The sequence below is a fragment of the Festucalex cinctus genome, chromosome 8, assembly GCF_051991245.1.
Source record: "Festucalex cinctus isolate MCC-2025b chromosome 8, RoL_Fcin_1.0, whole genome shotgun sequence".
In the NCBI taxonomy this organism is placed as follows: domain Eukaryota; kingdom Metazoa; phylum Chordata; class Actinopteri; order Syngnathiformes; family Syngnathidae; genus Festucalex; species Festucalex cinctus.
This window is the reverse complement of record NC_135418.1, coordinates 16,727,652-16,744,125: the sequence shown is the minus strand read 5'-3', so window position 1 is coordinate 16,744,125 and position 16,474 is coordinate 16,727,652. Positions and strand designations below refer to the sequence as shown.

Sequence of the window (16,474 nt, the reverse complement as noted above, 5' to 3'; positions counted from 1 at the left end):
ATGGCTTCATTTTTGTCTTCCTTCCTCCTGAAGCACAATTTCCTGTTGGCCTGCCATCTTTTTGACAAGCTAAAATATTCCCTTGAAGTCAAATAATTTACTGAAGATGGGGAATATGAATAATTCATTTAGAAAAACAGACTTTATAAATTAGCTTTGGTACAACTAAAGCAACATTTGCTCTACTTTTAAACACCCTTACAATTTGAATGCACTCCAAATAATAATATCAGGATTTGTAGCTGACATTTGCGCAGCTAGGATTTTGCACCCAATAGACGGTTCACATTTCACCTGCCTGCAACCAGTCCACCAGAAATTAGTTAAGATATTAGATCATGTATTATTTGAATTGAGTTAAATGAAAAACCTTGAAAAAAAATCAACTGGGAGCCATAAAACAAACGCTTCCCTTACCAGTAACCATTGTTAATTTTCAATCAGACATGCAACTCTGCAGATCTTACCCTGTAGTATGGAAACTGCTCTCCAGACATGAATTGGGCCTCGACTGTAGAATTGTCCCAATGCACTTTTCAAGAAGTACAGAGGAATTCCAGTAAGAACCAACATCACAAAATAAGGTATAAGAAAAGTTCCTACAGAAAGATACGAGGCAGATCAAACATTTTTTTTTCTTCCATATTTCAACCAATGTCATCAGATCCACCTACCACCTCCATTCTTGTAGGCCAAGTATGGCAATCTCCAGATATGTGGAAAGGATGTACTCAATTCCATCAACTCGAACTCTTATCACCCTCGTCCGCATGCACATTTTGTTTCATCAAATGTTCCAACACGTCACAAAGACACCCAAAATGTGTCACCATCTGTTCGCCAACACCATCGCAGCTTGTTCGGCTTCATCAGCATCTCAATTATGACTTCCAACATAATAAACGGAACATAATCATTTTTCACTAAATAGTAAGTGCACTCTTGCATCACTCTTGCTGTTACAAAATTCATAAAAATGAAGTCGATATAAGCCCAATAGTGATATTACAAGGCATGATTTTAAGTAGTCAGAGATGTGCTCATTTAACATTTGACTATTTTTAGCTCATTAGTTTTATGTTGGCACGGTAGTCGAGTGGTTAGCACGTCCGCTTCCCAGTTCTGAGGTCTCCGGTTCGAGTCCAGGCTCGGACCTTCCTGGGTGGAGTTTGCATGTTCTCCCCGTGCCCGCGTGGGTCTTCTCCGGGTACTCCGGTCTCCTCCCACATTCCAAAGACATGCATGGCATGTTAATTGGGTGCTCCGAATTGTCCCTAGGTGTGCGTGTGAGTGTGGATGGTTGTTCGTCTCTGTGTGCCCTGCGATTGGCGACCAGTCCAGGGTGTCCCCCGCCTTCTGCCCAGAGCCAGCTGAGATAGGCTCCAGCAGCCCCGCGACCCTTGTGAGGAATAAGCGGTCAAGAAAATGGATGGATGGATGGATAGTTTTATGTTGTAAAACACAGCCTGGCTGCATCTTTTAGTCATTGATACAGTAACTTCATAATAATTCATAAAATTGAGTTAAAATTAAAAAGGTGTACTCCACTGTAAAAAAAAATAAAAATAAAAATGAGTGTGATATTGATTTGTGTTTAGGTCATTCTTCTGCCACTAGATGGCATAATTATATATATAAGATGTTGACAGCTCAATTTTTCTTTTCGTATTAAGAGCTATCTAATCTTTAATATGAAGTAACTTCTGCACATTTTTTAAATTGTAGAATACAACTTGACCCCAGTCTCCACAAACAGGCCTATGTGCATTATTGTTAAATATTATTATTGCTAAATTTGAATGTGGATGTGTCTGCTGCCCCCGCGACCCTTGTGAGGAATAAGCGGTCAAGAAAATGGATGGATGGACGTGTCTGCTGCGTTGCGATTGCAACATCCTATCCAAGTAAGGAGCAGTCATTAATCACACGTTTAAAAAAAAAAATAGTGGCGTCAAAGGAATTTTAAATGAACTCAAAATTAACACACTCATTTTGACACCCCTAATAATCTATTCATCTTGAGAACACCTGGGAGAAGCTTGTGTCTGACCATACATGTTATTAATTGCGTCAATATAACAGAGTTTACCAAATGTTGGTAAGCACAAATATTTTGCATTGATAGTTACTCTGTCAGGACCTTTAGTGGCATGATGGAGTCACTTCAACATTTTGCACAAACTGATAACGTACTAAATTTTGTTCATCATTTTTAAAAGGTAAAATATTTTTGGGATAAAATCCTCTAATCACCCCATAAGCATCTGGTTGACAGGATTTATGTGTGTCCTGGGTTTTAAAGTAATATAATGGGAAAATAAGTAATCATTTGCTTGAAATGTCGTACAAAGTATGTAGTGATATACTCAATACATGCAAGTTTAATGGATGAACAGACACAAAGTACATTTTATTCATGCAAAAAGTAGAAGTAAAGAAAAAGGTGCCGATCATTGTTACGAGTGCACTTGCACCAAATCAAGCATTGTCATTTTATGAAAGATTATCTTGTGAATGCAACTCCGCTACGTACCTTTAAGGTCAACACATTCAGTATGAAAGAGGAGTTATGTCAAACTCAGACAACATCTAATTCGACAACATTATCAAATATTTTCAAGTGTAGCAAAAAGAGTAAGGAAAGAAAGGTCACAGTATTGTAAAAACAAAAAATAGTAGGACCTGTATTTTTATGGACAAACAAGACATGGACCTGGAATTTGTAGACGTCCCTAACAATTCTAAAATAATATTCTTCTTGAGTTATACAAACGTTTTTTTTTTGCACACAGAAACAATTAAAACCACATCTTCTGGATGTAGTAATATATAACAAAGCTGATGATGAAGGTGATGTTATCAAAAGGTCGAGCACACGTTTAAACGTCAATGCTGGAGGCCAGACGCAGGCAGAGTGCCGAATCCGAAGGGATGTCCTCTTGACTGATCTCATTCCCCTCCAGGCGCAGAGTTTCCAGCTTGGAGAAATTCGTGACACCCACAACGTTGCAGAAACTCCCCAATGTGAACTCTGCAACAGCGGAACACAAACACAATTAATCATCTGGCATCACTTACATATGTGACTGTAAAAACTCCAGCTCCAGGACTCAGCCCTTAGTTTGTCGATCAGAAAATCTAGAGGGCACAATTCTTTTCATGATGAAGTCTGATCTCTGCCTGGCAACCTGGCATAAAAGTGAACAGTTGAGGGATGGAACGCAGCCGACTCCCGACCAATCGAAGCGGCTCCTCTCATTCACTCATTCAAAGTGTACACTTTTTTAAAAAATTTCTTTAATTTAACCTTTATTGTTATATTTCTGATGAAATACGATGACAAAAATGACTACGATTGGAAAAAAAATCCTACCGCTTCTTACCTTTAATGTGATTGGCTTGGAGATAAAGATGCTGCAGGGCAATGCTGACCAGAGGGATTCTCTCCAGGTGGTTGAAGCTCAGGTCCAGCTCCACCAGGCCTGTCACATTAAAGATGTTGGACGGGAGGCCCGTGTCTGTGAGCTGGTTGTGGGCCAGCCGCAGATACTGCAGCTGTGTGAAAGCGGCCAAGAAGCCCTCAGGCAGAGAGGCGATGGAGTTGGAGTCCAAGTAGAGTTGGTGCAGTTGTTCAGGGAGGGCCTCAGGCACCTTGAGTGGAGAGCGTGGGGAGATTTGAAGCATACAAAGGTTCTTAAATTTCTACGTAAAAGTCACATACTCGCACTCACCTTTGTCAACTTGTTGGCACTGACGTCCAACAGTGTGAGAGATGTCAACGACTTCAGCGATGCACCCATGTCTGTGATGGCGTTGTCATGGAGATGCAGGATTGTGAGGTTGTCCATTCCCTGTAGGTCTGAGGGTGTTACCTAGGCAACGGTTACATAATTAATACCACTGGTGGGGAATTTACAAAATTTTGCTGGACTGTCATTCATCAACGTCATCCTCAATTCACCTTTTTTTTTTCAAGCTGATCTAAACTGTAATTGTCCATCCATCATTTTTATTTTAACCACACTTCTGTTATCGCTTTGTCACCACTATTTCAGTACCGCCAGACAAAATTGGGCACGGCACGGAATCCTGGAGGTTAAAGTTAACCTAAAAAGGCTAATCTTGCTGTGAATTGATATTAACTCTTTTACCGGCAAAAACCTTTAACTCATTCACTCCCAGGACATTTTCGTTGTTTTACTGGATTTTGACTGATTTTGCAAGGCCCACAGAATATTGTGTCCTATTGCTATAAAAACATGGAGCCTACCAAAAGAAAGATTAAAGTCTTTTCTTTCATCAGGAAAAAAAAGTGTATTTCTTGATGTTTCTATTTTGCATCAATTAGCATTAGAACATGGCTAAGTTTCATCATTATTCACAAATCTGTTTAAAATAGTGGGGAAAAGAGCTTTTTGATATCTTATACTCTGCTGCCATCTGCTGGCCGTTTTTTTTTAATAATAACTACAATTGCTTCAAGCATTCTCTTCAGTTCAGAGGTTGCATCAAAGCCAAAACATATAATTACATCTTTGGGAGCATGGTAATATTTAAAATAGAACGTATTTATACGTTTTTGGGAGTAAATGAGTTAATGACGTATGCTAAATTCCCAATGAATTCCACCATAAACGTTAATTAAAAACCGTTTACTTCGTGTTTGTTTGTTTTTTCTCAATGGACGCAGCGCTGCTTTGTCATTGGGGTTGTGAAATCAAAAACACCCACTAACTATGGCCAGCAGATGGCAGCATTGTATCTCTTTTTCAATGGGCTCCCTGTGTAGCAAATTACTGTACAATGAAACATGACATGATCTGATGAAATAGAACGTTTTCAAGGATGATATGAATGATCAAAGCCTTTGTCACATAAAATCTAATTCACAGCGCGTCACTAAACAAAAAAATATTAGTGTCAAAGTCGCTGTTGTGCACAAAATGTATATTTTTTTGGATGTTTGGCCGACAAAAAGTTAATTTTGAGTATTAATTAAAAAAAAAAGCATACTTGTATTACTAAAGCAATATCTAAGTTATTGTAGACAAATATCTATTATTTCTCCCCCTCTGCACCCCCCGAGATACACGACTGCTGCAAACCTTTTCAATGTTGTTATGGTTGATCCTCAAGTCCCGAAGGGTGCGAGGGAGGTTCCGAGGGATGCTGGTCAAATTGTTGTGTTGTAAATAAAAACGCTCCAGTCGTTCCAACGTTGAAAAGGCCTGAAAACGAGATGATCATCCTTGTAAATTGTGCAAGATTCAGACCCACAATGTTTAATTAAGGTGTTTACACAATTAAAAACCAGGACGCTGTAACTTTGATGAAAATCAACAAATTTAATTGTTAGTGAAGTCGGGGTCTTTATTTTTTATCTGACTTCGCAAGTGGAATTTCCGAGTTCAAGGGTGCATTCCCGTACACACTTCCTGGTTTGAACTCGGAAAAGTCCGACTTCCGACCATCCTCGAATGCAGCATGAGACCTGAGCAACACTGATGTCATCTTCAGTCGACAGCAAGCGGCAAAATGGCCGCCCCCTGAGATGGATTAAAAAAAACAGCTGAATTTCGCTGATTAACTCCTATTCCACTAACGCAATATTAACCAGAATACCAAATTTAGACGAGTGGGGCAGCATAGAAAATATTATTGTCAAAAAATATATATATATTGGAGTTGACTTCCCCTTTAATGTCCCTGTGTCCACTTAGCTGATTTTTTTTTTAACTCCGCCAAAAACATTTAATAACGATCAGTAAAATCACAACGTATATTGCCATAAACATTAAATAACGTCAACAATTTATTTATTTATTTATTTATTTTCCTCAGTGCAACGTCTAAGTGCAGCGCTGACTGGTCAATGGGTTGTGGAATCTAAAACACTGTAAACTATAGCCAGCAGATGGAAGCATTGTATCACTTTTTGTCAATGATCAAAGCCTCTGTCATATCAAAGTTTTTCTTTGATAACGTGTGGCAGTAAAAGAGTTAAAGTAATACATGTCCATCTAACTTGAACTTATCTCCTCATGACTGACAAGTTTACCTTCTCACTGATGCCACCTGAAGTGAGCTGGTTGTAATGCATCATAAGCCACACGAGATTGCTTGCGTTGACCAGAGCCGAGTCGGGTATGGCTGTGATGGCGTTGTTTTGCAGATACAAGTATTTAATCCGGGAGGGGATGGCGGGCATGGCTGTCAGGCCCCGTGCATCGCAGTACATGGCGATGGAAAAGGTCGGGGGGCAGTTGCACTCGGGGGGGCACTCGCCTCCTGCCGTCTCCGTTTGGACGGCGCCCCGTCGGCTGTACAGCCAGGCGAACGGATCTTGTGCATGGGAGGGAGTCAGTGGAAGCAGGGCAGACAAGAGGACGATCACCGGATGCATGGCGGCACTCGTGCAATATCCTCTTTCACCTGGATGGTGACAGAAATTAATAACAAGTGTTTGAAGTATTTCATCCTAACTATTTTTGCACTAATGTTGAACAAACACCCAAACACAAGAAATGTAGTTACGGGCATAGTTTTGGAATGGGACTGCCTGCAGGGAGCAACATTCTTACAAGTCTTAATCCACAGGGAATCCAAGGAGGAAGTGGGGGAAAAAATGCCAGAGAGAGAAATGGAAACTGGTTACAATCCACTCTTTGTACCTGGGCCTCAAAAGTGGCCCAAACTTTCAGTGGATAATCCAAAAATCAACTTGATATCTGACGAGCAAACAATAATCCTATAATCATATCTGATCATTTTAGGCCTCATACTGTTCTAATTGCTCAAAGAGACACATTGACAGACACACGCATTCACACACACAGACACAGTTACACACTTTACCTGTTTTGCGATACAGGCCCCTTTTCTGCGTCCCCCTCGCTGTGTCCGAGTGGTCCCAAGACTGGTGGGCACACAGACCAACAACAACAACAAAATAGACGTGACCGTCTCCACCCCTTTTTGCTCATTCACAGTGATGGTTTCTTCCACTTCACCATCCACCCTCCTGCACCTTTTTTTTTTCCTAGTAAGAAAAACACACAACACTACAAAAATTGTGTATTATTATAATTATTATTATTATTTTCATAATCTAAAATTAGACAATAACTAATACTATGCATATAAACTGTATTTTTTTAAGTAGGCTACTATTACAGGTTCTCACTTTACGACATGACTCACAATGAACTAACTCGTTTGTGGGATCACTGTTGTATATACAATTGTTTTTAAATCAAATATAGAATGTAATATGACTTTTCTGTAGATGCATAAGATGAGTATGTCATCACCTGTGATGCTCACAGCCACTAGAGGGCATATTGGCAAGAGAGGATCGCCCTGATTTGCCAGTACAGTAACAATCACTCGAGTGCACGATTTGCCGAGCTTCCTCTCCAAGCGGTTCTTGAAGGGTTAATTGAACACATGTGTGAGCTTGCCCACATGTTAGCTGTCTGGATTTAATGTGGGTCACTTCCTGCCGCTCCAATACCATCTGACTTTGTGTTCAGCTTTCCTTTTCGTCCTTTTACCAAAAGAATGTTACTTTCGCTGTCACTGTTTGCTCAATCACACATTGTAAAATAAAAAATAAAATAAAATAAAATAAAAAAATATGGGTGGAACTGTTAATTATTTAAAGGGGAAGTCAACCTTAAACATTTCTTGACAATAAGACCTCACTAGTTTTTAAACATGACATTCTGATTAATATTATGTTTAGGCAATATGATTTATGATAAATGAAAGAATTTGTTAATTTCCGAACAATAAACAAGATCCTAATAGCCGCACAAGCACACCATCCGAGATAACACCTTCACTTGTGTTTGTGTGAAGGTGACAGATCATCTGTTTTATGAAGCTGAGCTGTGATTGGCCGTTGCCTGAGCCCTGAGCAACTGTGATGTCATTTTTACGCGACAGCAAGTGGCAAAATGGCCACCCCATGAGATGGATAAAAATGACTCGATTTTGCTGCATAACTCTTATTCCACAAATGTAATATTAATTAGAATGTCATCTTTAGACTAGTAAGGTCACATATAACATTTTATTGTCAAGAAATGTTTAACGTTAATTTCCCCCTAAATATGTGCATAATATGATTTATAGGTACACAAGCACAATGGCTCTTGCTAATACTACATTGTACAACAACCCATCTGTCCTTAATGAAATAAAAATATATTTTAAAAATGAAGTCGATATTATTGTGAGACATATATCTTTTTATGTTTATGGATATGTGAAGTGATTATTTGAAGAAGAAGAAAAAAAAATCAGACCTTTTAAAAGTAACTTGAAGCAGCACCCAGCCTGGGGTGCAGGAAACAACATCAAATACACAATCGAAAGCAGATGTCTGCAAGCACAAATGGAAAGGACGTTACATCACACAATTTTTCACACATATTGATGGATTCCATTGTTCTCATTGTAACTTGTCCAACAAACATTAAAATCAGCTGTGGTACCGTAAAAAGAAGGCTCATGCTGTACACCAAATACTTTCCATGTTCAAGAAGACAATGCATGCAACAATGCATAATTGAAGTCTACTAAAAATACATCAATAAATAAATAAATAAATAAATAAATAAATAAATACATACATAATAATTCCGCGTCCCTCTTGTATTTTTCGTTTTCATTCAGTAATAATGTCATGGATTTAGCACGTTTAAACGTTCCAGATTAAGATAGAAACATTGCCCCCTACTGTCAATTCTGAGAAGTGCTGTGGACAAGAGGGTCAGATGGTGCGGTGCGTTCACGGGTCCAAAAGTGAAAACATGATTATGGCAAATTCAGAGGGGGAATGGAATAGAGAATTTACCTCTTGTGAAGTTGAATATACAGATAAACTAAAATTATCTGACTACATTGTTTAATAGACTGAATTGTTAAAAAAAATTTTTTTTTAAAAATGGTTATGTTACAGTACTATATAGACTGTTTTTAGGATTAGTCAGGAAGTGTTTCTCTTTCTTTTTCGACACAATGAGTAAAATATTACACAATGTACTTTAATAGAAATTTATGCAATATGGCGTGCAGAGATTTTAATTTACAGTAATGTTGCAATCATACAGATTGCAACAAATAACGAATGTTCAAATTTTCCGAGCATGTTGATTGATTGATCTGGAGCGAAAGTTCCAAAATGGGCTAACACTTACTTTGAATATGACTCACTTTGCTATCACGTTATGGCAGTTAAATACGACCTTTCATAAAATGTCAGACAAACGATAAATGACAAAGACCACACGTGTTAATATGAAACAACCCGAGGGCACCGCAAGTCTATGGAAATGTGGGCAGAAAAATTAAGCAACTCATCACACCTGAGCCCCAACTAAAGTTACACTCGAAATTTTCTCTCAGTTTTTTTTTTTTTTTTTTTTTGCTCGTGTTATTATTTTTATGAAATTAACATTAATGGCCTAATGAAAATCTTAACCATAAAGTTGCTGTCCATCTCTTTATAAGCGCCTCCATTGTATGCTAAATTGAAAAGTCTGCAAATGTGACATGTGACTTTATGAATTATATATACTTATTTATAAATGTGACTTTATATAGTTACTAGTTAGTATACTTTTGTATAGTTTCTGAGTTTCTTTTACAAGTAAAAATAGCTTTTTGTAAGAACTCCTTTCTGTTTAAAAAAAATAAAGTACATTATCAAAACATTTATTTATTTATTTATTTTTAATTTCCACCATAGTCAATCAAGGACATTCAGTCAGATGGACTGGACTGGCCATCTGTCACTTAGGGCAGATACCTGGTGGGCCGGCATTTTTATTATTTTTTTTGCAGCCACTGTTGTGTTATTAAGTCATTATTTTCCTCCATTTTACCCCGCGAGACTGGACCACGATTTAGAGCAAGTATACCATTAATCAATTTTCAATAAAGTGAGCAAACTGAACCAATCAACATTAGTGGCAGTGCTACATGGTAACCAGGGGTGTTCAGTAGTCATCTCTGCGGGCCAGGGCTGATTTGTGTGTGTGTGTGTGTGTGTGTGTGTGTGTGTGTGTGCAAGTCCAGCTCTGATACCACACTGTAGAAAAAATAAAAAAAATAAAAATAATCATAAAATAACAGTAGTTCGATGTTAGTTGACCGATATTTCCTATATTTTAAAATGATCCATCCATCCATTTTCTTGACCGCTTATTCCTTACAAGGGTCGCGGGGGTGCTGGAGCCTATCTCAGCTGGCTTTGAGCAGTAGGCTGGGTCCGCCTTTTTTAATTGAATAATGTTTTTTTTTTTGTTTTTTTTTATTGAAGTAAGTTAGAATAGGTTTCTGTTATTTCTCAGTATTTTTTTACACCCCAGCTGCCAGTCAATTACAGTTCTTTAAAAGTTTTTTTTTTGACAGTGCACTGCAAACTATAACCAAATTCCTAAACATATTGTTACCTCTGCCTGATAGATTGTGATTGTGCAGTGATAGCTGCCATGTCCACATTGCACAATCAACACTTAAAAAGCTTAAAACCTAATTGAGCGTGTGATTTATTATGATTGTGCTTGTACCGGATGGCACTCTTTCAATATTTCCTTTTGTTCTCAACCATTCCACCATGATCTTCCCTCATATTTGGGAGGAAAAAGTCTGCAATCATTTTGCTCGCACAAAAACTCACACACACAGAATGGTCTGTTTGGATCCCCAGGTACTCTGCGGAAGGCCGAATGGCAATACCCCACCCCCAACACAAACACACACGCACCCAAGTTGCAGTGACATGCACATGCATGTGCACGCGGCCATGTGCATGTGTGCCTCTGTGTTACAAGCGACATGTTTACTCGAAATGTTTTTGCATTGGTAGTTAGCAAGAAGAGAGCATGGAAGAAGTCTGGGATGGCGCCAGTGTTTGAGGAAGAGGAATGTATCAGAGAGCAAGTAAACATAGCATGAAAATTCTCACATTCTTTGACACACACACACACACACAAGCCGTCAGCGCCCCTGCAGGATGCCGAGCGCTTCATTTGGGAATTTAATCAAAATGTCTCCTGAACATAAAGGTAAATTTACGGACTTCTTCGGGTGCGCATCTGTGTTCTATATCGAACGTGCCTGTCGAGGCCCGCCAAACTGGAAATGTGACAATATATTCAGTGTCTGCCTGCATTTGTTGGAGAGTAATTAGCTGGGAGTGTCTCATCACATTCGTCTTTACTTGACTTTTGGCTTGCGCTATACTTTTGAGTCTTGACATTGCGTGAGTGTCACTTGCACAACTTGACACCGCACACGTGCTTATGTGGACAAACCTCTTGATGATGTAAACCTCTGACTTGATATTGTTATGGAAAGTTGTGCCTCCACCTGCATATATATATATATATATATATATATATATATATATATATATATATATATATATATATATATATATATATATATATATATATATTAGCAAAGCATTAATTACTAGATTAATTTCAATTTTATAAAACCCTGAGTCCATCAAAAAAAATAATGAATTGAATTGAAAGCGTTAAAAACAAATAACTCATTTTTATTTACTTTCTGTGGCAGCTGACCTCTTCTCACTTTGCAGCCAAACCAGGAGAGTCACTAGCGCGAAGACAAAAATGCACTTTTTCGTAGTTTTACTTAAATTTAAATACCATATTCGTTGTAGATTTTTGGCGTATCATATCAGAGCAAAGTACCCTATTCAAGTGAGTTTTATGGGGCCTCATAAATCAACAGTGCTGGAGTGCAGAATTAAACCTATAAGTGAGTGTAGGAATTGTTTCTTTGAGATGAAAAAAAAGGAAAAGAAAAAAATGCCTGTTTTAATTGTTTTGGTCAACAGTTGTATTTTACAGGAAAAAAATTGTATTGAATAATCAAAGTAAGCTATACTATACGAAATATACTTTGTATTTGATGATTCCACATTGATTCCAAGTTGTTACTCAAGTACCGGTAAATATCTGTTACAAGCTTTGTGGAAAATAGTAATTAAAAAAACGCAATTAATTGTAAGTAATTCGTAAAAAAAAAAAAAGAGAAAATACGTTTTTTGGGGGGAGTAGAAAGGAAGAAACCATTCAATTTTGGTCAACTATTATTTTTCACTGTTTCACTCTACTTGCATTAACACAGGAAGCTGTGACCTACCAGAACCTGCAAATTATTCATGTGTATTAGCACCACCTACAGGATTGGAGTGGAACAGTATCACAACAACAGTAAAAAAAATTTGGTGGCTTGGCCTTGGTGGAGGTCTAGTGAGCACTACTATAGTTTAAAAAATAAATTAAATAATAATAATAATAATAATAATAATAATAATATATTCTATCTTGTCTTGTGTTTTGATTAAAAAAACAAAATGTGCAGTGGTATAATGTCATAAAATTTTTTGAAAGACAAATACACAATCTAATCTGTAGGCTGCCACCACTTCCCTAAACGACAAACTCCAAACCTGAGTTCTTTCCACGCAGGCTTCCACCGACGCCATCTTGTCTCCACGGGTGTGCTGTGCTGTTTGCCGGTGCTGTCGTGTGTTTTCGCCGTGGCCTCGACAACCACCCTGGCCGACGTGGACTACGGCGGCGTTCCTTTGTGGGTCGACCGTTTGCTGGGCGAGCCCAGCGTGGTGAGCCTGCGGGGCCGCTTAGACGCAGCTTGGTACCGAGCCAACAACCCCCAGGCCTGCCCGCAACAGTGCGACTGCCCCATTCAGTGGCCCACGGCGTTGTACTGCGACCACAGAGGCCTGGCAGATGTTCCGGAGCACCTACCAGCCGGCACGCAGTACCTGTTCCTGCAGGTAGGGAAATACTCGAGATGAAGAAGAACGCTGTATTTGAAATTTCAGCACATCGCATTTCTTTTACATCTTCGACAGAGCAACAACATCTCCACCCTCACTTCCTCGTTTCTGGCAAACATCACCGGACTGCACTGGCTCATTTTGGACCACAACCGTTTGAAAAGAGACCAGCTGGACCGGGGTATCCTACAAAAGCAGACCCAACTGGTTTATCTTTTTGCCAACCACAACCAGCTGAGCTCAGTGCCCACTAATCTGCCAGATGGTCTCAGGCAGCTCCGCCTGGCCCATAACCAAATCAGCAGAATCGGGCCCGAGGCGTTCAAGAACCTGAAGAACTTGACACTGCTGCTTCTGCAGGGAAACCTTTTGAAAACCGTCAAAGAAGGAGAGCTTCAAGGTAGAATTTCCTTCTTTATCTTATTGTCTGTCATTTCAAAATATTAGAAAACCATCCACTGAACCTGATTACGTGTCTTTCAGCTCTTATTAATCTGAACTTGTTGGACCTCAGCGGGAATTCCTTCTCATCAGTCCCCAGACATTTACCGACCTCAGTGCAACAGCTCTATCTGTCCAATAACTCCCTGTCAGGACTCGATGAGGACAGTTTCGTGGGACTCGCCAACCTCAAGTACCTTCGTTTAAGCCACTGCTTGCTGAACAGTGGCAACATCCACCCCCACGCCTTCAACCTCTCGACCCTGGTGGAACTGGACTTGTCTTACAACAGATTTACGAGCATCCCCACAGTGCATACCGCCTTGCAGCACCTCTACCTGGAAGCCAATGAGATACAAGGTGAGCTGTGCATATTGCATAAACATATCATGGAATACTGCCCCCCCCCCACTTAAAGTCCAAAAGAATTACATAAGAAGGTATAATGTTGAGATTAATTACTGGTTATGAGTAACTTAAATGATAGAAATACCATAGTTGTCTAAGTAGGTCAGGGGTCAGTAACCTTTATTATCAAAAGAGCCATTTTAGGCCAAATAAATAACAAAAAATCTGCCTGGAGTGCAAAATCTTTGAAAATGATTTGTTAGTGTAATGTAGTGAGGGCCAAAGTGCTAATTATAGCTGCACCATAACAGGAAATATGCAGCATCCAATACAGAGAGATTTGTTTTCTTCTACCTTTGACATTTTTGGCAATTTTATGAACATATTATGGTCATTTTCTGCCTCTCTTTTTTGGACAGTTTATGGCTATTTTTTGGGGATATTTGTTTCTGCCTTTTCTGACATTTTTGGCAATTTTGTGGACATTTTATGGTATTTTGGGGGGGATTTCTTTTTTGTTTTGGGATATTTTATAGTTACTTTTTAAAGTTTTCTTTTTAGCCTTTTTAAAAATACATTTTCTGACATTTTTGGCAATGTTGTGCACATTATATGGTAATTTTCACAATTTCTTCTTTTGTTTTTGAACATTATATAGTTCCTTTTTTTATTTTTTATTTTCTGCCTTTTTAAATTAATTTTCTGCCCTTCTTCTTCTTCTTCTTCTTCTTCTTCTTCTTCTTCTTCTTCTTCTTCTTCTTCTTCTTCTTCTTCTTCTCTAATTTTTTCATGGTTACTTTTTGAATGTTTTCTTTTCCACCTTTTTTTTTAAAATAATGTTCTGACTTTTTTTTTTTATATATATAATTTTGTGTACATGGTAATTTTAAGCTTTTCCTTTGCCTTTATGCAGAGTCAATCAGAGATTACGCAGTGTAAAGTCTTTAGTGCATAATAGTGTAAACTTAATGTGAAAGAGATCTGAAAAAAGAAATCCAGATTGCTCACAACTCGTAGTATGTGGAGATAATGATGTTTACGATTATGGTTTATTATGGCTTATTATTATTTAAATGAGGAGCAGCTGCACGGTATGTGTGTGTGTGTGTATATATATATATATATATATATATATATGTATATATATATATATATATATATATATATATATGAGAGAGAGAGAGAGAGAGAGAGACTGACTGAATGTATGTCAACAAATTTAGGTGATGTACAAATCAGATCAGCAAAGAGGAGAGTATGATGAAGAAAAAAGAAGTTTGCAAAAGAAAAGGGAGATTGGTATGAAAACATCTGTGATGGTTTTAGACGAGAGGAAGTCATGCCAGATGAGCAAGAAGCACATGCTGTTCTACTTTCTATTCTCCTCTTTCCTCTTTCTCGATCTGCTCTCCATCATGCTGACGGACTGGATTTCAACGGCAGTACCACTGAGTACACAATAAAACCTTTTGTCACCATATTGGAAAGTAGCCTGGGCTCAAAGGCTGCGGTGGTGATAAGAGTGTCTGCCTGTCTCCCAAAGCAGGAAGACAAACAGGCAGTTCCATGATGACACACACCTTAGAGGTTTGCTAACTATGCCGCCAAAGGTCGCGCCAAAGCTCCTGGTCTGGGGCGAAAGCCGCACGATGACTGAAATGAAGCGCTGCGGTTTTCATTGCCTCCGTTTTAACCACAGCACCTGTGAGGTGGAATAGAAAACACAGACTGGCTGAGAGGAAATGTCGCCTGAGTTCTTCTAATGAAGACACAGAGCAAAGCATGAAACCAAACCAAAGCTTTGCCACCAAGAATGCAAATTTGAACATTTAATAACAATGTGTTCTCTTTTAGAGTTCAACGTGACAAGTTTCTGCAGAGAAGTGGGACCTTTGACATATTCCCGGTTGAAGATCCTGCGCCTGGACGGCAACAAGATATCCTACCGGCATCTCCCCTCTGACTGGGTCTTCTGTCTGAGAGTCATTCAAAATATTTACATTTGAATGTGCAGAAAATGAAATAAACTCCTCAATATAGTCTTTCATCTGGCTCGGCAGTGTGTTATTTTGGCCTCCTGTTCTAACACCAAGTGTGACATGCTGTCTCATGTCTGTCTGAATGGAATAGAACATGTAGTGGTGTAGCAGAGATGTCAGCGTTGGCGCCATGACAAACATTTAGGAATGGCAAAACTCAGTAGCGCTCTCTGGGGAGATTGACTCACTCGTTTGGGCCAAAAGCCACAGCAGCAGTGCGAAGAGGTGAACGTCATCTGCAAATGTTGCAAACTCACTCTAGAGATTTTTGAGCATTCAGAACATTTCATCTCTTTGGTACAAAAATGCAAAAAAAAACAGCAACCGAATAGTTCGAGATTTGTAGGCCTTAATTGATTTTTTTTTCCTCCACAGGGCCCCAAATCTAGCAAATTGAAAATACATTTTTATGGGCTCTTACAATTATCAGCATATTTTCCAACATATTGTCAACAAATATTTGAACAGGGAACTACAACTCTACACTCACTGCACTGTACTGTATTGTACAGTGAAAATCTCGGTTTATGAATTTAACATTTTACAAGACGCACTGAAACATTCAAAAACAGCAGGTAACGATTCCCATTGAAATGAATGGAAATGCAGTGAAACCATTCCAGCTTTAGAACAAATTTAATATTTACTTGAAGTTAAAATGCAAGAAAAGGAATCGAATTTATGCTAGCTAGCACTATCACCTGCTAGCTCTCATACCGTGGCAAGACTTTCACCTTTTGTTTAGCTGAGACTTAGCTTGAGCCTGCTAGCTAGCTATTGTTAGCTTCCACAGAGGGATTGA

The 16,474-nt window shown here is 38.8% G+C and overlaps 2 protein-coding genes across 2 annotated transcripts; one reads left to right on the top strand and one right to left on the bottom strand.

Annotated features, from left to right (window-relative positions):
- Positions 1 to 2,371: 2,371 nt before the first annotated feature.
- On the bottom strand, positions 2,372 to 6,961 carry fmoda (fibromodulin a). The gene is made up of 6 exons (XM_077529809.1): positions 6,856 to 6,961; positions 6,059 to 6,432; positions 5,106 to 5,228; positions 3,732 to 3,872; positions 3,384 to 3,651; positions 2,372 to 3,031 (listed from the first exon to the last, which is right to left on the bottom strand). The coding sequence occupies exons 2-6, from the start codon at positions 6,401 to 6,403 to the stop codon at positions 2,880 to 2,882; spliced, it is 1,029 nt and encodes a 342-aa protein (XP_077385935.1). The 5' UTR covers positions 6,404 to 6,432; positions 6,856 to 6,961; the 3' UTR covers positions 2,372 to 2,879.
- A 4,028-nt stretch (positions 6,962 to 10,989) lies between these two features.
- LOC144024159 (lumican) lies at positions 10,990 to 15,678 on the top strand. The gene is made up of 5 exons (XM_077530268.1): positions 10,990 to 11,075; positions 12,513 to 12,841; positions 12,920 to 13,244; positions 13,328 to 13,645; positions 15,488 to 15,678. The coding sequence occupies exons 1-5, from the start codon at positions 11,024 to 11,026 to the stop codon at positions 15,637 to 15,639; spliced, it is 1,176 nt and encodes a 391-aa protein (XP_077386394.1). The 5' UTR covers positions 10,990 to 11,023; the 3' UTR covers positions 15,640 to 15,678.
- Positions 15,679 to 16,474: the final 796 nt, after the last annotated feature.

Bases quoted from the DNA above. Each gene is read 5' to 3' on its own strand.
- fmoda (XM_077529809.1), bottom strand. From the start codon at position 6,403: ATGCATCCGGTGATCGTCCTCTTGTCTGCCCTGCTTCCACTGACTCCC. The intron at 5,229-6,058 runs GTAAACTTGTCA...TCTCGTTTTCAG, and splicing joins CAGGTGGCATCAGTGAGAAG to GCCTTTTCAACGTTGGAACG. The intron at 3,032-3,383 runs GTAAGAAGCGGT...CCGCTGTTGCAG, and splicing joins CCAAGCCAATCACATTAAAG to AGTTCACATTGGGGAGTTTC.
- LOC144024159 (XM_077530268.1), top strand. From the start codon at position 11,024: ATGCCGAGCGCTTCATTTGGGAATTTAATCAAAATGTCTCCTGAACAT. The intron at 12,842-12,919 runs GTAGGGAAATAC...CATCTTCGACAG, and splicing joins CGCAGTACCTGTTCCTGCAG to AGCAACAACATCTCCACCCT. The intron at 13,646-15,487 runs GTGAGCTGTGCA...GTTCTCTTTTAG, and splicing joins GGAAGCCAATGAGATACAAG to AGTTCAACGTGACAAGTTTC.